We start from the raw sequence: 21,539 nt of genomic DNA, 5'->3' as shown, positions 1-21,539 counted from the left end.
TTTGCAGCTTTATGTTTTCGTCTACATGCAAATCAACAGAGAAATCTAATTACGGTTTCCAGCAACTAGACTTTAACTGCAATCTGAATGCAATGTGACAAGTAACGTCCCGAAGTTAGCAGACAATGTCAGCACTCAATACAAAGGCGATTTCATATATCATTAGACTAATTTGCATTTTGACATAACTTGAATATTCATATAGCTCATTTCCTAAGTGGGGAGCGGTGTATATTGTCTGGTACTTTCTGCCACGTCCATCTCGTAAACGAATCAGACATAAGCGAACACCTCCGAAGAATTCAACCCTGATTGGGTGCCACCAGCTACCAAGAAGGAAAACCGTCCAAACATTCTCGGACACTGACTCCACCCAGCTACAGACTTTAAACTGAAATTAAAGTTATCAAGAAGCTCTTCATGTCCTGAACTTTAAAGTCCCTAGCTTACCGGCGACACACCATCGACTTCGGTATGCTACGAGTACCAGGTATCTGTTCCATGCTGTACTGTTCTAATGCAGTTTTTTCACGATATTCATCAGCATTTTGTCGCACTGCACGCATACTCGATACTGTGGCAAACTTACCGCTCTGCCGCGAAGAAGGAATTTATCCAGAGCGCCGTACTTCATGTATTCCGTGATGAGATAGTAAGGTTCGCTTAGAGTGCAGCAACCAATGACAGACATAAGATGAGGATGGTTACCTATTTCAATCATGAGTTTGATTTCATCCAAAAAGTCTTCCTTAAGAGCAAGAGATGCACCAGCTAAAGAAATAGATATGAATATATGCTCAGTTGCAGTGCATTTAAACCCTGTAATATCATACACATTTGACTCACGGACACAGTTTAAGTATTGAGGTGCACCTGGTTAAGATACACGTGATCTTTCAACCATAAACGTCATCAGAACTGACTGTTTTCTAGAAACTCTGAAACCTTGTGTATTTCATCGTAAGCCACGTCAACTACAACAAAATTCAAGTAAGATCTCTGATAAAACTATGGAATATAATGATTAAGCGGGGGAGGGGGAGGGGGGTTCATGAGGGGTTATAGAAGTCTCCCTGGATAGATTAAGAGAAAGAGAGCAAACAGAATACCTTAATGACGTCACGGCATGAGAGTAAGTGTGTACTTAAACGTGCACTTCAGAGAACAGTCCGAGCACGTTTGTCAAAACGTTATCTTAAATAAATGCTATATAAGTAACGTTCTTATGTTACGTTGAAGAAACACTTTCACACAGCGATATCCATAGTAACGTGTCAAACAAGACGTTGATTGACAGGATTATCAATAACTGGTAAACAATAGGCTAATTATAGTTAATAAATGCCTGTCAACTTTATTATTATATCAGTACCATAACGTTCTTCATAACGTTAGTTACTTAGTGGAAAACGTTATACTTAGTATCACGCTGGAGATAAGTTTGAAAGATTTCATTACTTCAGCAATGTTAAACTTTATCAATAGAAAAAGAAATTAATCCCCAAAGACAAAGCTATGCCAGACCAGCTACGATACTGGCAGGATTTTTGATCGCGTCATTTCCTTCGCCCATTTTTAAAATATTTGACTTACGTTTAGGAGTCTTGATGGCGACTATAACTTTCTCCCTTTTCCCTTTCAATCCAGTCAAAGTACCTCGGTAGACTTCGCCATACTGGCCTCTGTCCAGCGGCTCTCTCTCAACTTCAAGGTTACCAAAATCGGTTATTTCCTTACCCTTAAACTCTATCGGAACTTTGGGTTCTGTGGATATAATTCAAGTAACTGCTGATTTTTTTTTCGATGCCAGTTTACAAGATACACATAAATACGAATGACAAACAACTTTTGATCCCTGTTATATTCTGTCTGCATCATTAGCGCAGCAAGAACCTTGTGGACACGCAGTCACACAGTCACTCCTGTTACACAGTTACACGCAGTCACACAAGTTTTTACCTTATTCCCCCCTCTATTCGTTGGCAATCATTTTCCTTCCTTCATTCTTAGTTTTGAACTCACCTCTCTTATTCCTTTCCTCTCCAAACAACGATCTGCAAGAAATATTTCATCATCCAAACATGTCTCCCCTAAGACTAAAGTGATTGTATTCTACACCTCCCGCCCCTCACCCCCACCCCTTCACCTCACATCACTCATCTCACCATTCTCTTCTCAACATGGACTGACTTATCTAATTTACAGGTTTTGATCAGCATTTTACCAATAACATTTGGCATAACGTCTATATGTTAATTGCCTTAATTTTATTCCGTTGTGCTTTCTAATATCGATAACATAAAAAGTTAATGTGTTCGATGGTTTAAAGAAATTCTATGGAAAAAGTCTCCATCATTCTAAATTTAAAAAAATCCCCAATGATTATGGGAAGGGACATGAACACTTATGGAAGGGCGAGAGGCGAATGAAGGATTTAAATAAAAGGGGTGATGCGACCCTCGGGTGTGGAGCCGGTCTCCATGTGGGCACCAAAAAACAATAGACAATTGAACGTCAAAAGGTGCAAATTAGGTCCAATTCTTAGCTGATTTATAAAATAAAAAAAAACAACTGGACAATTTACAGCGAATAACGACGGTGGTGGAGGCCATGTTTCCTCTTTCTTCCCCTTTCCCTCCTTACGCCCACTTTAATACTCCATGATCAGTATGTAAAAACTGAAGAAGAAAAATAATGACGACTAGAGCAATATATCCCTTTTATTGAAGTTGCTATTAGTATATCTCCTTGCCTGACCTGGATCCTACACTCTCGTAATACCTGGTAGGCAAGAATCTAATGATGTATCAAAGCTTCTGTTCAATATAGATAAACAGTGGCGTTGCAAGGTGGAACAGGGTCCCGTACTGGTAATTGATACAACCCTCTCCTCCCCTCCCCTCCACTCACACCCATTAGAGCGCGGGCCAGAGCGGAAGCAATGGCCTTACTCGGACGCTCATGCTGATGCTGCTGAGATCTAAATATGTTGTACTTATAGCTCACCTTTGAAGCTGTAATGGTTTGGCCCTTTTTTCTGAGGAATGTAGGCAGTGTGAATTTTCTCATCCTTAGAGCAACACACACGGTAAAACATATAAAGAAAGACGCACACCATTAAAACCGCGATTACTGCAGCAACCACAGATATAATAATGTAAATTGTTGGGTCAGGCATTGGGGGAGATGATGGAGTTGGGTCTGTCTTTAGCATTTCGGGTGGAGTCACCGGATCATCGACAGGAGTTGTCCGTTTTGGAGATGTCATCAGCTCCGTCACTGTTGATCAATGTCAACAACAGCAAATCAAATATAATAAAACAATACATGTATGATAATGAATAGATAATAAATACCATATTTCAAAACGTCATGTTTACTTCATGTCGCTGTCAGCTGTTAGATGGTCCATTTCTTATGCAAAATTGGTAGGCCTACAGTCCTCAGTGAAATGAACTTTCAATCAGATCTCGTATACATTGTGGATTATGCATTTCTTCATATTTATGAACACAGTTATGAAGTCTTATTCAGATGGATAACCAAGGTAATTGATGGATCATTCGCCTATAATTAAGTGATTCGAATAAGTATAATAATATTATAATAATATAAACATGTGGCAGGTAATGGGTTCGAACCCTTCCACAGCCAAAGTTAGCCGGTGCACAGGCTTTTCATCCAGGAGATACCCACCGTTTCCCCATCCAAATTGTTACAAAAAAACGCTCCAAAATGAACTGAACGACTGTAAATTAGATAGCCACCTGATGTGAAGTAAAGTAATAATCCTTTCGGCTTCTACTACGTGTATATGCGCTGCTTTGGGGCCTATAACTGCCGGCCAGGCCGACATTAATGTTATTATATATGTTGAATAAACAAACCTTTTGGTGACGTCATCTTTTGCGTCGCTGTTGACAAATTGAAAGAGAATAAAATGTTTATAAAATAGATTTCTTTGTCCATGTTTACGAAAGCACAATAGAGACATTGCAAGAAGGGTCTGTTTCTTCGTGAAATATATTTTGGCGGATGTGTTTCGGAAAATAGAACAGACTAGCTAAACGTTTCTAATGGCAGTAATGGTCCGACGTGCAGCTTCAATCATACACTGCACTCTCATTCAGACCGATTGTCGTTCTTGTTATCGAAGTGAACATTACATTCAAAAACTATAGGCTATATACGTAGCTGAATTTGTAAATATTACCGTAAATCGAAAAAGTTAACTGTAGATGTTTGATAAATTTACTAATAAATATACACATTTTTCTTATTCATGAGAGAGGTACATGCCCCCACCACTCCCCTTTCCTTGTACACCTTTCCCATTGTTACGTTATGACAAGATATATAATACGTAAATCCAAAATGACTTACTTGGGCACCAGTCGCTCTCATAAGTTCTTAGAACGCGATTGGCAATATTACCAATTCGTAGAGAGCTTATGTTGTAACGCTCGGGAAGACGAACATAGGTAAAAATCTAAAGAAAAACAATAGATAAACTTGCATGATTGCATTTATCGCATGTAATAGTGGATAATATAGGGAATAGGAGGCGTAGAGGGAAGAGGGTAGAGGGGCGTAATGGGTAGAAGAGCGAAGAGGAGGCGTAATGGATAGAAGAGGGAAGAGGAGGCGTAATGGATAGAAGAGGGAATAGGAGGTGTAATGGACAGAAGAGGGAAGATGGGCGTAATGTATAGAAAATGGAAGATGGGGCGTAATGAATATAAGAAGGAAGAGGATGCGTTATGGATAGAAGAGGGAAGACGGGCGTAATGTATAGAAGAGTGAAGATGGGGCGTAATGAATAGAAGAAGGAAGAGGATGCGTTATGGATATGAAGAGGGAATAGGAGGTGTAATGTATAGAAGAGGGAAGAGGGTAGAGGGGGTAATGGGTAGAAGAGCGAAGAGGGAGCGTCATGGATAGAAGAGCGTAGAGGAGGCGTAATGGATAGAAGAGGGAAGAGGAGGTGTAATGGATAGAAGAGGGAAGAGGGTAGAGGGGCGTAATGGGTAGAAGAGGGAAGAGGAGGCGTAATGGATAGAAAAGCGAAGAGGGAAGCGAAATCTATTGAAGAGGGAAGAGGGGCGTAATGTATAAAATAGGGAAGAGGAGGCGTAGAAGAGGGAAGAGGAGGCGTAATGCATAGAAGAGAGAATAGGGAATAGGGAGCATAAAAAAGTAATAAAGCGAAGAGTGGGCGTAATGGATAGAAGAGTGAAGAAGGGCGTAAGGGATGGAAGAGTGAAGAAGGGCGTAAGGGATGGAAGCAGCCTGGAAGAGGGGGTGTAACAATTGTCCATGGAAACAATTACTAAGCATATACCTTCGTCTATTATGTTCATGGTAAATAATTATACATGTTTGTTCATCTTTTGTCTCGATTGATGGTTTCCCTTCAAAAGATCTTTAATTTTTTGCTGCCGTTCTTGCACCGAAAGAAGAGGTTAGGGGGGGGGGGGAGAGGGGGGTAGGGGGTTGAAATTCCGTAACTAAAAGTATAGAATCGATGTAACTTACTTCAAGGACATACTGTTGGCCAGAATAAAGGAAGTTACCGAAACCATCGAAGGGTCTAATGGTGTATGAACGGGTACCGTTTCTAACTGTCTCCTGTCAAACAAGAAAAATAATGCATCGGAGTCATGTTATTTGACAAGAAGTGGGCAGGTGGGTGGCGTTGTGTGTGCCGAAGCTCACCTTTATCATCTCTTCGTTTAACAGTTCAAAGCTGTATATTCATTAGATAACATATTTTAGTTTATTTGATAAAATGGAAATCGGAATCTTCCTGATGTGCATTTGAGTATGTTTCAGTGAGTATGAAAGTGTGCATTTTCATGAATATTAGAACAGAGTAAGAGAAATTAGTACCAAGTGTGCGAGTATCGAAGAACGATTTTAGTTATGTATACAACTTATATGAAGATACATGAGTGTTAATATGCAACCCAATTATCAACACCCTCGTCAATGGAAATATCCATAGGATATACTCTTGTTTGTGAAGGATATATTTCTAGGAAGTGTGTTCTTTTGTACATGGATATGCACAATCTGTGGAATATTCCCTTACAAATGACCCTAACTGTGACAACTCGGTGTCTAAGAGTATTTTCATTTATCACTATTTTAATGTCGGCGAGACTAACTTAAAGGAATAACGAAGGCTGGGATCAAAGACAATTTATATTATTCAGTAACCTCAAAACTCTCTTATATTCGTTTTTTAAGTGAACCGCTTAGTCCTGTTAGACTGAATACGCTCGCTTTGAAAATTGGCTCCTAAGCCCTCACTACAGTACACAGTAAGCCGCCATTGATTACTTAATACGCTTGAAATTCCATATTGGTGACGTCAGGGAGGAACAAGTCAAAGCGAGCGTATTCAGTCATACGGGAAGCGGTTCATTTAAAAATCGAATATTGGAGAGTTTTGAGGTTACGGAAAAATATGCATTGTCTTTGATCCCTGCCTTCGTTATTCCTTTAATTCAAGACAAAATTTTCGTAAAGAAATGAAAATGTTAAAAATATTGCCATTTCACTGACCAATTGCGTTGTGTTACCATTATAGTAAGCTCCGATATATGGTGGTCCCATCTGACTAGTGAACTGCCGGACAAGGATTGCATAGTGACTAACTTCACCGTTCACATTAACTGGATCCTCCCATGTTAGTTCAACGGTCCACCCAAACTCTCCAGGTTCCAAACACCTCGTCGTGATTTCTACATTACTCGCAACACTATTGATAGGGACCGCTATGGGAAAAACCGAGAAAAAGGGACTCACTTATGAATTATGCTAATTTGCAGTAACAATTGGAGTGATAGGAGAGGAGATGAGAGGGAGATGGGAGGGCATGGTACTTAGTACCGTACGTGTGTATGTGTGTAAGTGTACCATATAACTTATGCGTGTATGTGTGTTTGGAATGCTTTATATATGTTTCGTTTCAAATTCATAGCTAAATGTTTTTTTTTTTTCAATATTCGTTATCCTTACGTAATACGTAAGTAGCGAAGTGTGAGCATTGTAGCGAAGTAGCGTAGCGTATAGTTGCGAATTGTGAGCATCATTGCTTTCATTCATATTATATAAGCCACGTGTTTCGTACCATTTGTATTGTTCTACCATATTCACCCTATTCTATATTAACCTAAACGTAAAATTTATCCTGACTGTTACCAGGAGGAGGGGGGGGGGATAAGATGTACGGTAGTCGAGAGGAGGGGTTTAAGGGGAAGGGTTCCCCTCCCCTTTGAGAAAGGTTTGTAAAATGGAGGGTGCCTAGATGCAAAATGGTGCTATATATTTGCAACTTTGCAAACAACGTTGACAACTTTTCGACTGTTAAGATTGTCATGCAGTGGGAGGAAGTGAGGGGGTTTATGGGGAAATTCCCCTCCCCGCCAGCAGTATAACTTGGCTGCTCCCCTGCCTCCTACAACAAATATGTCACCTGTCTTCTTTGATCTTCTTTCCTCCCCTGTTAATAGCAGTAGTGTAAAATTCGTTGTTTTACGCGAGCAAAGAAGAGTTGCATACATATTTTCAATGTATTAACCGGAATAAGAAATTTTATTATGTGCGAGTACTTACGATAATTCTTACAAAATTCTCTGTCTTGAGTTTCTTCAAAGCAGTCTGCGACAAAATGGAAACATTTTTAAAGCATTTAATATTAGAAACACAATTTAAAAATAAAATATTTTTGCATTTTCAAAACCAAAAAAGGTCACAGGCAACGCGGGTGGATACTTATAGTAAATGGACGTTCCATAATTTGATTGGTCTAAAGATGTAATATCCAATTCTGGTAACATTGAGGCGAATTTACATGAAGCAAGGTGAGTATGAGACACCACAAAGTGAGGAAGTTTGATAGTCTCCAAAATCTGCCACTTAAGCTTTCATTGGTCAGTTCAGAACTTTGACGTACCTCTTCTGTAATTTCAAGCAGTAGCATTACTGATGATTATGAGGATCCGTCCGGTCCCTCTCTCCCCTCTCCCCCCTCTTTCCCCTCTCACTCCTCTCTCCTCTCTCTGCCCTCTCTCCCGTCTCTCCCGTCTCTCCCCTCTGTCCCTTCTGTCCCCTCTCTCCCCTCTGTCCCCTCTGTCCCCTCTCTCGCCTCTCTCGCCTCTCTCGCCTCTCTCGCCTCTCTCGCCTCTCCCCCTCTCTCCCCTCTCTCGCCTCTCTCCCCTCTCTCCCCTCTCTCCCCTCTCTCCCCCCACTCTCCCCCTCCGTCCCCTCTCTCCACTTTCCCCTCTCTCCACCTCTCCCCTCTTCCCTATCCCCCTTTCTCTCCCCTAGATACCCATTCTTTACCCCTGAACCTTTCCTCTCCCTGATAACCATTGGCGTAGAGATTATACACTGATAGATTACCTGGAGCGATTGTTTTCGGGAAAACGTCGAAACATGAATTGAAGCAGAAGTATTTGAGTTGAACAGATCCATTGACAATAGTCTGTATCTGTGACGAAAAAATTATTAATAAGATCATGAGGTTGTGAATTACATTGCATGCATGCATACATCCATGCATGCATGCATGCAAGCACTCACGCACTCACACACGCACGCACGCACGCATGCACGCACGCACGCACGCACGCACACACACACACATACACACACACACGCACGCACCCACACATGTACACACATACATACATACATCGTCGACCATTCCTATTTTAAGGCACACCGGCGGAATCCCATGCATGACTTCACTTCTTCAGCGTGAGCCTAGCCTACTACTATATCCATTACCATGTACGTACCAAACTTTAGATTATTAGGCTAGTAGTATCGTCAATGCACACGTTTTCACGCAGACCACCATGTTACTAATGTTTAGTGATAGTGCAGTGATGAATATTCCCCAGAATGAAAGTTGACTGAATTCTAAAAGTTATTCTTCAGTGTTCAGGTTATATCACCAACACTGTCGGCGTACGTATACTGTACGTAATGGTTCTAACCAAACCATATGCCTCAAAGTTGACGTCATGCTTGGGAATTCGGGCTCATAGGGCGTGCCCGTATTTTACATGGTTACAACGCTGTATAGACAAAAAAAGCTTTTCCTTACCTCGAATTTGTACGGAAATCCAAAGAGCAGGTCTTGTACATATAGACTGGTAGAATTCTTTACGAAAAAGATACAAACAAAAGTGTGTTGGGTACATAAGCCATGGCAATTACTACCAACAATATATGTTTACACGTTAAAAGCATGAGTTAATTAGTGACAATTTAGATACCTCAGAGAAGACAAATTACTATACAAGAAAAAAGTAATGATTTTTAACACGTAATCGATTACTCAATACCTTCTTAATACAATCGGTTAGATTAATAATATATCCAAACTTTTTTATCATTTCATGCAGTGTCGGATTAGGCTATACGGAACAGACGATAATCTTACTTTTCAATACAAATAAGAAGACAGTTTACTCTGTATATCCATATCGCAATTTTCAAGGAAAATGTGTGCAGACTAGCTTTTATTTCGCATCAGGGCTAAAACTGTTGTCATTGATATTACTTATATTCACGACCATAACCAACCACGGTCACCTTGTGTTCGTCAGAAGAAATACCCACGCCTGTTGCCCCCCCCCCCCCCCCCCCATACCTAAAGATGCTAGAAGACCGTTTACCCAGAGCATGTTGTCAACTCATTTAGACACTTAATGCTATCTATCCTTGTCTGGACTACTTTGCAAAAAATTAAGTAAAGTATCTTCATAATGAACGGACTCTCGAAAGTCTGCATGATAGTATTATGGCTACGGTAAATTCGCGATATCATAAGGAAAAAATAGCGGTGATGACGATCTCACTAATTTTGTGCAGTGGTTTAGTTGTATCGTTCAGCTATGTGATTTCGTCGATCCTTTGACCAAATTCCTCCATTAAATAAAAAGAGTTAACACTTGTACATATCCGGAGTCAAACTGCTCGATGCAAAGGAAGGGTTTCCATAACTTTGCGCATGCGCTGCAGTTTATTTTACAATTCTGCTTAATGAGGGAAATATTCCACAAAATTGTCTTAAAATACAAAAATTTACACAAATGATGTTTCTTATAGTTTCACTGTGGAAAAGTTCGCCGTTTCGTTAGGTTTATGGAGATTAGGATTGCGATTGAAAAAGTGGTTACAATCAGTGGCGGAGCGTCCATACAGTCAGAGGGGCGGATACCTCACCCCCCCCCCCCCGACGGACTCAAACGGACTACTGGCGCCCTTTTCAGCTTTTCACAACTTTTTACTTATTCACGATTATTGACTTTTTTATTGCGCTCTCAAATACCTATTGACATTTGTCACATATTGTTGGTGTAATTTTCTGACAAAGTAACGATGACACCTATTTATTCTTCGTTTATCTGCAAATTAGCAAGGCCTGGAAAGGGTCATTTCCTGCGATCTAGGGAGTATCTTTACTCAAAAAAATTCTGTACGCTCCGCGCCAACCTGTGGTGGCACTTCGCTTAGATGGTCGAAAGCGCCACTACAGACCATTCTCGCCCTAAGGACCAATACCCAGGGCCGGATTTACCAATGGGCAACGTGGGCAGCTGCGTGGGCAGCTGCACACGGGCCTCCACAACAAGGGGCCTCCACATACTTCATGAAAAAATATATATATATAAGGGGAAATTTGAAGAAAAAAATTAAATGTAGGCTGACAAATATCATCAATCAAAATCATATTGCGCGCGGCTTACGCCATGCATACACTTGAAGTCATATTCAATTTTAATTGTGTCTCTTTGTGAATGGTAGAAACAGCTAAGTGGTTGTTTTCCCGTTATTGCAAATCACACGTCGACAGACAAACATGATTGGCCTAATATCCAAAGTCATCAATCTCAACGTCTATTTTCTTTAGAACTAGGTTAATGGTTTTGGTCGAAACATTTCAGTACACCCTGACAGTGCGCCTGTCATTACCTCCCGCTAGGTTTCAGACAGGTATTGCTAATTGATTCTTTTCATGTGCAATGATGAAACAACTGTCTTCTCACCCCCTCTACACACACATACACAGGCCCGTGCTAGTCTGGGCAGTTGGCAATTGGCATTAACATGTTCGTCATGAATCATGTTAGTCAAGTCCAGCTAAAAGCAAGTTTAGGCCCGGGGTGTGAGTTTTTTCGGTTTTCCGGGATAATTAGCATATGCAGGCCGATCAAATTCTTGGAAATGGGACAACACCTCCTTTCTCCAGAACCCAATTTCTAGATAAATTTAGTCATTTTTGACGTCGGATTATGAAAGAAAATGCTCCACATCCCCTTATAATGGACCCTGACCTGATATTCTAACCCTAACCTTGAGTTTGAAAACATTTTGCAGTTTCCAGAAAACCCAAATTGACTGTAATGAAATCGAAGCAGCTGCAGCAAAATTAGTTTCTGAGTACAAGGATGATCTAGATCAATCACTTGGTGTTGAACTTGTGCAGTTTGCAGCCTTCTTTACTCATTTTCCTGAAGATGATAAGATGGGGAGAGAACAGTTCCTTTATAAACTGTTGATGGACAAACACGTTGCGGATACATTTCGAAATGTCGAGATAATGCTACGGATGTACTTGGTGCTCATGGTCACAAACTGTTCTGGAGAACGTTCGTTCAGTAAACTGAAGTTCATTAAGAACAGACTCCGTACTGCAATGGGTCATGATAGGCTCAGTCATCTGACCTTGATGAGTATTGAATATGACATTCTCAGAGAGACTGACTTCGACAAATTGATCCAAGATTTTGCAAGGGTCAAGTCTCGAAAACTGCCTGGTCTGTAAATATACGTACTGTAAGTATTATATCCATGTTTATATGATTGATCATGATTGCTCGTTCGTACTGAGAGTGAGAGAGGTTGTAGCAACCTTTCTACTTGTACTGAAAATTTTGCAGGCAAACAGGTCTACATACCGTAATGAAAATTCTTCAGAAATCACAAAATTTACTTCAGAAATCACAAAATACTGCACCATTTCGCATCCAAGAACCCTTAATTATTGGAAAAAATCCAATACCCCTCCCCTTACACACCTCCCCCAGAACGGCGATCACTGGAGGGGGGGGGGAGCCTCCACCACTGAAGGTTGCCCACGGGCCTCCAAATGTCTAAATCCGGCCCTGCCAATACCCCTAGTTCCGCCACTGGTTACAATTTGACTTACGAACATGACAACTACATTGTCTATCAGTGCAGCTACATAAGTATAACACAGGGACACGCGAAGTTACTGTACACTACAAATCCGCTTCTACGATACGATCGAACTAAAAGTGGAATTAAGGAAAAGGCGAAAAAGATGGAAAGACGAACCGTAATGGTATCAAAGAATGGTTCATCTGTGCAGGAATCGACAAGGATTTCATCTTTCTCAAGACAAAAGATTCTCGGTTCAGTAAAAAAGCCTGTTTCGTTCGCATTTAGTTCATCAATGGTCACAACTGGTTGAAATCTTACGGCGTACTCTAAAAAATCTGTAGAAAAAAAGAAAAGTACAAAAAAATATAATCTATCTATGTACATATCTCTGGCTTCTTTTAACGCTCTCTCAAGACTCATCTGATGAAAACTGTTTAATTAATTGTTCAATGTTACCTATTTTTGCTAACATTTTGTCCATCCATCCATCCATCCATCCATCCATCCATCCATCCATCCATCCATCCATCCATCCATCCATCCATCCATCCATCCATCCATCCATCCATCCATCCATCCATCCATCCATCCATCCATCCATCCATCCATCCATCCATCCATCCATCCATCCATCCATCCATCCATCCATCCATCCATCCATCCATCCATCCATCCATCCATCCATCCATCCATCCATCCATCCATCCATCCATCCATCCATCCATCCATCCATCCATCCATCCATCCATCCATCCATCCATCCATCCATCCATCCATCCATCCATCCATCCATCCATCCATCCATCCATCCATCCATCCATCCATCCATCCATCCATCCATCCATCCATCCATCCATCCATCCATCCATCCATCCATCCATCCATCCATCCATCCATCCATCCATCCATCCATCCATCCATCCATCCATCCATCCATCCATCCATCCATCCATCCATCCATCCATCCATCCATCCATCCATCCATCTATCTATGAGATATGATACCCAAAACGAATCACAAACCCAATACCAGACGATACACACTTACCTGTTGTTAGCGGCACCCACGTGATCGTTGCGTCAAGTTGCCATGGTTTAGTTACGTCATCAAGGCGTAGTGTAACGAAGTCTATTTTCAATTTCAATGGATCGATGGGAGCTAAACTCGAACAGTGAAAAATAATTATTAGTTGATATATTTATATGTTAAACGTGACGCTTGTATCAGAACTCCGAGAAAGGCTGGAAGATTTTCCCCGTTTTATATTTTCAAGCCGATGAAACCTATATATTGTAGTACAATGGTCAGGGTCATGAGGAGGTATACGGGGAGCTCTGTGGTACATCGTCATTTATATCCTTTTTATTAATTGGTTCATTTACATTTGTGTAAGTCTTTTCAAAATACATGACAATATTTTTTCCCTCTCTTTAGAATTGAAAAAAATGTATAGCATATGCCGTAACATCTGGGAAGTTAATTTACTATGGAGAACACACCTCTGTAAACCTTGACTACGCATGCAACGACAATGACTATCTCTCCGTTGTGAACTATTGCGTTAGGCCTATAGTATACTCTTGCACAACGATCAAATGGAGAAACTTATCAAGAAAAGAAAAAGGGCAGTTCTGACATCGTCATGTAATTTGTGACGTCATAGCCTCAATGTGGCGTCATGTGGAGTCATGTGAGTTGTACTTGTGTTTATATACTTACGATTATCACAACATTCCAACTCGTCTGGTCCCGTTTGATTGCAATTAGTACCATATAGATGAAAGTAAGGGTTGGAATTAGCGTCGATCAGATCCCAACAAATAAAACAACACACAATCAACGTCAGCGCCTTCATAATGACGTAATATAGCCAGGAAATCTATATAATTAGATATAAACAAAAAATATGGGTTAAAGGAATGTTGTGATACCTTCAAATTAGGCTCGCTTGTAAAATATGTAGTATATATGGTTATAGTTGCCCGTTATTGTTACTGTTCCATGATGAATCAAATACAAGGCCCTTTTCAACCCAGACGAATATTTTAATATTTCGGTATTGCTCTGTATATTTCACGCCAAACAATCCGTTATCATATATACTAGTACAGTTTATCAAGTATAATAACCTATTTAGATTATCACAGTTACAATACCAAAGTCCATTTTAGATTTCAATACGTCGAATCAATCGTTGCGTTTATAATATCACCCAGCTCCCCCCACCCACGCACTCCCCCGGCCCACAACTGTGCTTCAGTTACATAAATATGAGTATTTTTCTGACGTGTTGCGCAAGGCAAAGCTCTCGCATAGTATTGACGATTGAGTGGACAGTGGCGATGAAGATTATTAACAACACAACAACAGTAATAACGAGTCAATCGTTATAGGTATGGAAACCTTTAAGTTGCCATCAATCGGTTAAGAAGTTTTCGTGAATATAAGTAGGAACTTTCCCCAAAATGATAAATTGTTCAGATAATATCTCAACAATTTGCGACAAATTCACTAAATATCATGGAATTCGACATGTTGCTGTTAAATGGCAAACTGATTATTTATAAAATCTCGTCAAGTCAACACTTTGCTACACAATTATTGATAACATGCTGATCAGTATATCATCAGAAAAAGATCTTAACATTTTTATGGCACCTTAATGTTTCCATACTTGGGTCATATTTGCGGTTATATTCACATCAATGCTTTGTCAATGATGGTATCACCAAGTGTGTGGTCAGGCCTGGTGAGAATGGGCTATGGGAGAGGGGGTGCAGCCTCTGGCCCGATACCATTTAGAGGAAATGGGGGAGATATGGGAAGAAGAAGTAATTGTGTCAAATTGTCAATGATACTACATGAATAATCCTATATGGATGTGACACACTAGGCTGTAGGGTGTAGCCAGGATGAACAACATGCTTCAATCTAAGTACTACAGCAAAAAATGCAATATTCACATTGGCAGCTAACGACCGAGTTGGAAACTTTTCTTGTGTTCAGCATACAGATTGATCTCTACCAAAGACAACAGGCTTTTTTCATTCAATGTGGTACATTAAGCAGGCACCGGGCGATTCTTACCCCCTCGTCCACAAGATTTTGCGCCCGGTTTGCCTCTATAACATCTAACTAGGCGACATTTTATATTCGTAAATGACGCCTGGTCATTCCCCCAAAGTTACAACATCTAAACCTGAAGTTTTAATGTGACATGAGTCTCGACAATTGCGATATACGACGGAGGCCATCAACAACGGAATAAAAAGAAAAAATGGTTCACAATGATATCTTCAATACAATACATTAAGCATGTACAAACAGTACAAGGTTTCATTACACACCTTTGTACACATGTAGGCACTTAAGGTAGCGACACACTTACGTCAATGGAGATTTGGTCGAGACTTCTTGATCATACCTATATGGATGCCCTTAATCTCATTTCCAATTGCTAACAGCCTCACCTATTCTAATGAGACGTAACGCAAATGTTACCAACTAGGCTGGTTGGTGGGAGATACGGTACATTAGAAAACAAGGTTTCCACAATTTGACCCCTGGTGACTCCAACTGACATTTGACCTCCACAAAAAGCAGGCTTCTTGTACTTAACGTGTCGTAACTACATACTAAATATGAGATTGGTCCAAGCTTCCCTTCTTGAGATATCGTGTTTACAAGCAAGGGGTCACACACAGACACGCACACACACACACATACGGCTGCATGACTACAAAGGTTACGATTATCATCGAAACCAACACGTGAGAGGGAAAAAAACCGATGGGGCTTGTGGTCTTCATGCACCTGGAGATTTATCGTTCTGTAGATGTTAACTTCATGTTTGAAAATTTCGATAATTTAGACTTATTTCTACACTGAAAGCAGTTGAGTGTTTCATCTTTTCGACTGTTGTCACTCTATATAGATGTATTACGAGGTATAGGCCTAAATATAGGCCTATCTTAATTCCTATAAACGGTTGCGTATGAATGATGACATCAGTTTTTTTATGACAAATTTATCGCAAAGTACAGCTTGAGTTCAACAAATCCTGTTATAAACATAAATGCAATATTAAGGTGTCCTTGGCATTCTTTAACACCTAGTGTTGTGATCCATGACCATGAAATTGAAGTAAAAATCAAACAGAACTGCCGTCGATGATAAAGCGTTTGTTTTTGGGAAGTTCCTTCTGTGTACTTTGTTTCAGTCGCATAATGGAGAAGAGAAGACAAACACTGCATGTTGCAAAAATGTAACGCCACATATCACAGTTGCAACGAAGCATGCATAACAAACAATTAACCATATAAAATATATATATATATCCTTTCTTCGTTTTCTTTATGATTTCACGCAGTGTGAATGTTTGATTATCCCTCGATGTAGTGGGTGATAATACCTTTTCATGCTACATACGTCATACTATACGTCAATTACTTATTGACGAATTGCAAGTAAAAAGGGAACTATTTTTCAACATAGGCGATAGTCGTCAATGCATACACCCCCAAAGCATTCAAATGCGATTCATACTCTTGAAGAAAAAATATCTGCTGACTAATTAATTGCTCAGTTAAGCCTAGCCAACTTGCTGAAAATCACACCCTCATATATAATCTTTAATGTTACCATTGAACTCATGCTGACATATACAACTATTCCATTTCCTTGGGATCCCACTTCTGAAAGAGCAGGTCACAATTTGTGTCGTGAATAAACTATGAAAACATGTACGTATGAGGTCATAGTTGCACACTGACATAAAAAAAAACTTGTTGTTTTTCCTCGCTTTCTTTAACACTGGTTTGACCTTGGTTTGAGTATACGGTTCCTCCCCATTTTGCTTTTAAGGAGTGTGAAAGTTTTCAAATAAGCCATTGACAAGCGTAGGTATATAAACGTTGTGTTAATGCATACCAAGTTTGAAGAAGTGTGGAAGACACAAAGCCCCTCAAACAGCTAATGAAAATATTGATCACTTATATCCTAGTTTTGAAGTTGTCACTAAGATGTGAAACATTTTACTATATCTCTCTTTGTTGTTTTTTCATATTTTCAAGGTAGAATGTAACCAAACCCACGTATAGTCATGTTTAGACTCCATCATGTGGGGAAACAACACATTAAAGGGTGTGAAGACTCGCGCACAAAGAAACGTCTAATGCCGGTAATCTGACTTAGTTTCGAATGAGGTGTAACAGACGTGATCGGAAACCACCACCGATCCCAGAAAATGCACATACAGCTTGCTACCGTCGGTAATTAGACAGTCTAGACACTGCAGTACAGTCAATACATACAGCTACGGCCACTACCCACAGCACAGTGTACATAGCAGCGATGGACATCTCAGGTCCAGCTCAAGATAACAAGGTATCACGTTTCATAACTGTACTGTCTGCATTTTGTAGCGACAAGAAGAAAACTTCACTTGCAAGCAACGGAAAGTTTCAGAGGGCTGCATGCGGTTTGGGTCGAGTCTTCAATGCATTTAAGCCTGTGATATCTCCCAAATAGATTGGTTTTAGATGTTTTAGTAAGTTATTCGTAGAGCTGTCTTTATTAGGCCTGAAATGCTTAACGATGTAATGATGTAATGATGAATTGATGTAATGATGTAAAAATGTAATGATATAACGATGTAATGATGTAATGGTGTAACGGTGTCATGATGTAATGATGTAACGATGTAACCATGTAATGATGTAATGGTGTAATGATGTAATAATGTAATGGTGTTATGGTGTAATGATGTAATGATGTAACGATGTAACGATGTAATGATGTAACGATGTAATGATGTAAGCCATTTTCAACTAACATGGGTGACTTTTCGGTAAAAATAACCATGTTTTGGGTTTGGTGTACATTGGTATGGCATATAAAGTACTGCATTTTCATGCAAAAATGCCCAGTCATCATGCTAAAACAGGATTAGTTTTCAGTAAACTTGGTAGGCCTATATATAGTGAAATATTTCTTCACAACCACTGACTCCGTGGGCAAGAAAGGATCACATTAAAATACCACAACAGAGATTGGTGGTAATCAAGACAATGCCAAGTTAGAGGGCTAATATTGCCTCTTTTAAACCACTCCCTATCAGTCATTCACACCAAATCCCTTGGGTGGTGGTGGGGGTGAGGGTGGGGTGGGGGCTCTTATCATGTCCACATCGCTTTTCTTTGTGCATTTTCAATGCATTATTGTCTATATACAAATTGATCCAAAGGCCCAGATATACTTCACTGTGACTGGTCATGGGGAATTATGAGCCTAAAAACCTACTCGTCCACTGTATACTCGCTTCACCATACAACACAACCACAAACTTTTTTTTTTTTAAACAAAATACACACAGTACTTATCAATCATATTATCGTCATATATCGTCGTACCATACAATACGAACTTTTTTACACATGTAGAAGTATAGTGTTAAAATAATAACGTTATTTGCTGGCAGGTGCTTTTAGTGGCTGAGAAACAAGTAATCTGAATATTTATATAAATGTATGAATAAATTCTCGACATTCCCCTCGCTGTATACTACAAACAAAAATATCGCGCGCGGGCCCAAACGCTGCCAAACGATCAGAGTATACGTATCCCCAATGGAAATAAGCCGAAGATTTTAAAGGCACTGCCATCCTTCACTGCGGTTTGTTTTGGAAACTGGTCATAGTTACATAGTAGTATCGACCCCTGTTTAGCAGGGGCGTCGATCCCACATTGAAATGTGGTGGGGACATGGGTGGGGAATGAATATGGATAAAATTAAAGGAGTGTGCGCGTATAGCACACACTACGAGCGCCTTAGCGCAAAGCCTTGTGTCGGGTGGGGTCAAGAGGCCCGCCTTTGAGGTCCAGGGGCGCAGTCCCGGGCGGAGGCACAGGGCATACTCACATCTAGAAATCTTCACGTTAGGTCAGTAAGTAATGTTTTTGAACAAAGGTAACATCTGACAAGTGATTAGACTTTAGATAAAAAAAACAGACTTATCTATTTAACATCCGGGTGTTACTTAAGGCATTTATCATGACTAATAAAATTGAAACTTAAACCAAAACGGAAACATTCTTAAACTACTCACAAGAATAAAATCATTTTGTTATACAGATGTCTACAACATGCACACACGTGGTATTATAAGCATATTTAAAGGCACTATTGGGTATCTGGGCACATTCACTTTATCGGAAATATACAGCTATGAAAAACTTTACAAATGTATCAGATCCAACGATAAATCAACAAGACGATCATAATAGCCTAAGTGAAGTATTTGAAGAGCATATGCCCAGATGACGTCACAGACCTCTAACTGTGGTTTAGTCCATCAATAAAGATTACATTCAATGAACGACATCTTGGGATAGAGGCAATATATTTAAATGACGGCTTTCAACTAACAGACGGTGAAATGTTCTTCTCTTCAATATAAGTATCGAATTGTTTGTCACCAGAAAACCCTGTTCAGCGTTTTCAAACTGGGTTGGACGAAGTTTCAATTCAGTGGGGGGGGGGGGAGCATGTGAATTTGATCTGAGTGGAGGGGGGGGGGCTACCACGTTACCTTTAAATTGAAAGAAAACTAGATCCTCTGTGCAGTCCGTGACCACAAATTGAAGCGTTTGAAGGTTTCTGAACAAAATAGCACTGAACTTCACGACAGCACGGGAATTTTTAATTAAACATTTTTTGCAACTTTTATTTCATTCATTTGCAACTAAAGGACATTTTTTAGGTAACCAAACGGCAATGGAATAGTGTGGCCTTTTTCTCATTCATGGAAAGGGGGCTATCACAGACGTGACCTTTGCCAATCCCCCAACCCCGCGCCTCCCCTTCCCCGGCTCCGTCGCCCCTGTTTGAAAATGCGTGTCTTGAAATGGCCACTTTTAATTACGAAACTGCAAAATTAATGGAATCAAAAGAGTGGCTCTGAATTTTAATGAGTGTCATAAAATAACTATTTAAAGAATTTGAAGGGGACGGCAACTATTATATAGCTAAAATATATTCTTCGCCAGCATTATAAACCTTTCGCTGTAGCTCAGAATATTTTTTGTGTGTGTGCCGGTCTCTATTTTTTGTGTGTGTGCCGGTCTCTGGTTTAAGAGACTATACTGACCAGTAAGAAACTGCCAGATTAAACTTGGTGGGTTTTATGTTATGGTTTTGTGTCAAATGCCAATGAGATGAAATAAGTGTCAAAGTTCCCACCCCTCACTCTTGAACCAGGGCCTCTAAAAGCCTAGCGCTGTCGGAGATGGAGGAGGGGGGGGGGGGGTGAGAGAAGGCGAGGGAATGTATAATAAGGGCGTTAGATGTACTCAACATATTTGTTTCTGAACGCGATATTGCAAACGATAGTGGCAGCGCTTGACTAATGCGAAACTCATGAGATCACTAAATAAAAACAACAACAACAAGTCATCGACCAGACTTTTTCACCTTGCAATTGACAGATTGATTAGCTGATCTGTATTATACACTTATAATGTTATGGTTTTGAATACTTACCTCTTAATAGACTGCCTCCTGAAAATTCCAAATTTTCATCAAAAGTTCAAACCAAGAAGAAAATATTTGCGATACTCCTCTGCCAGTCATATGCTTTATATATACCAGACACGGACGACATGCAATTAATCTTCTGGAACTGAAGTCTCTGGAACTAAAGTCTGGAAGTCAAGTCTCTTTGGTACTATTTTGAACAAAGCTCGCTGTACCAATTAGACGATAACCTCGACACAACAAAAGACCGTGCATGGTAACGTGTTACGGTTCGCTTAATCACTAAATCATATCTATATATATATAATTGAAATCGTAGTGAATTGGATATTATATATATATATATATATATATATATATATCCAATCAGAGCGCTGCAAAGCAACATATGACACTGGTTGTCCAATTAGAATCACTAGACACCGATTTATGTTAATTTAATTCGACGAATGTCGATTTGTCAGGATTTTAAGCGCTCTAGGCGTTGATTTCGTCCAATCAGAGTACGGGGAACTTACATATGTCGATTTCAGGACTTATGACGCACTAGGCGCACCGTACACCTAGCGACATTAGACAAAGAGGTAACACAAAAGCACCCTTTGGTTGGAACCTTCCGTATAGCATTACCAAACTTCCTAAATTGATTGAGGGTTGCATCCATTCTCTCTCAGAGGCTTGACAATAATGTCATACCTTTGTAAGAAACATTTGTGTTTTCATAAGCAGTTATTATGTATAAGCATGGAGGTAAAAACAGATCAGCTATTAAATAGTATTCGCTCCAAAGGGGTCTTCTTC

At 40.0% G+C, this 21,539-nt stretch overlaps 1 protein-coding gene across 2 annotated transcripts in view; it reads right to left on the bottom strand.

The window, feature by feature from the left end:
- LOC139958450 (uncharacterized) overlaps positions 1-20,990 on the bottom strand; it is a 29,661-nt gene extending 8,671 nt beyond the window's left edge. Inside the window, exons 1-14 of one of the 2 annotated variants that reach the window (XM_071955534.1) lie at positions 20,745-20,990; positions 13,925-14,084; positions 13,253-13,363; positions 12,379-12,539; positions 9,119-9,175; positions 8,410-8,497; positions 7,621-7,665; positions 6,568-6,779; positions 5,536-5,628; positions 4,384-4,489; positions 3,888-3,914; positions 3,007-3,279; positions 1,594-1,764; positions 590-771 (exon numbers count right to left, since the gene is read on the bottom strand). In XM_071955534.1, the coding sequence (XP_071811635.1) occupies positions 590-771; positions 1,594-1,764; positions 3,007-3,279; positions 3,888-3,914; positions 4,384-4,489; positions 5,536-5,628; positions 6,568-6,779; positions 7,621-7,665; positions 8,410-8,497; positions 9,119-9,175; positions 12,379-12,539; positions 13,253-13,363; positions 13,925-14,060 (1,662 nt within the window). In that variant the 5' untranslated portion in view covers positions 14,061-14,084; positions 20,745-20,990. The remainder of the gene's footprint in view (positions 1-589; positions 772-1,593; positions 1,765-3,006; positions 3,280-3,887; positions 3,915-4,383; positions 4,490-5,535; positions 5,629-6,567; positions 6,780-7,620; positions 7,666-8,409; positions 8,498-9,118; positions 9,176-12,378; positions 12,540-13,252; positions 13,364-13,924; positions 14,085-20,744) is intronic. The other variant, XM_071955533.1, reaches the window with a different exon arrangement.
- Between the last annotated feature and the right edge of the window lie 549 nt (positions 20,991-21,539).

The sequence above is a fragment of the Apostichopus japonicus genome, chromosome 18 (assembly GCF_037975245.1).
Source record: "Apostichopus japonicus isolate 1M-3 chromosome 18, ASM3797524v1, whole genome shotgun sequence".
NCBI lineage: Eukaryota > Metazoa > Echinodermata > Holothuroidea > Aspidochirotida > Stichopodidae > Apostichopus > Apostichopus japonicus.
This window is presented reverse-complemented; position numbering and strand designations above follow the sequence as displayed.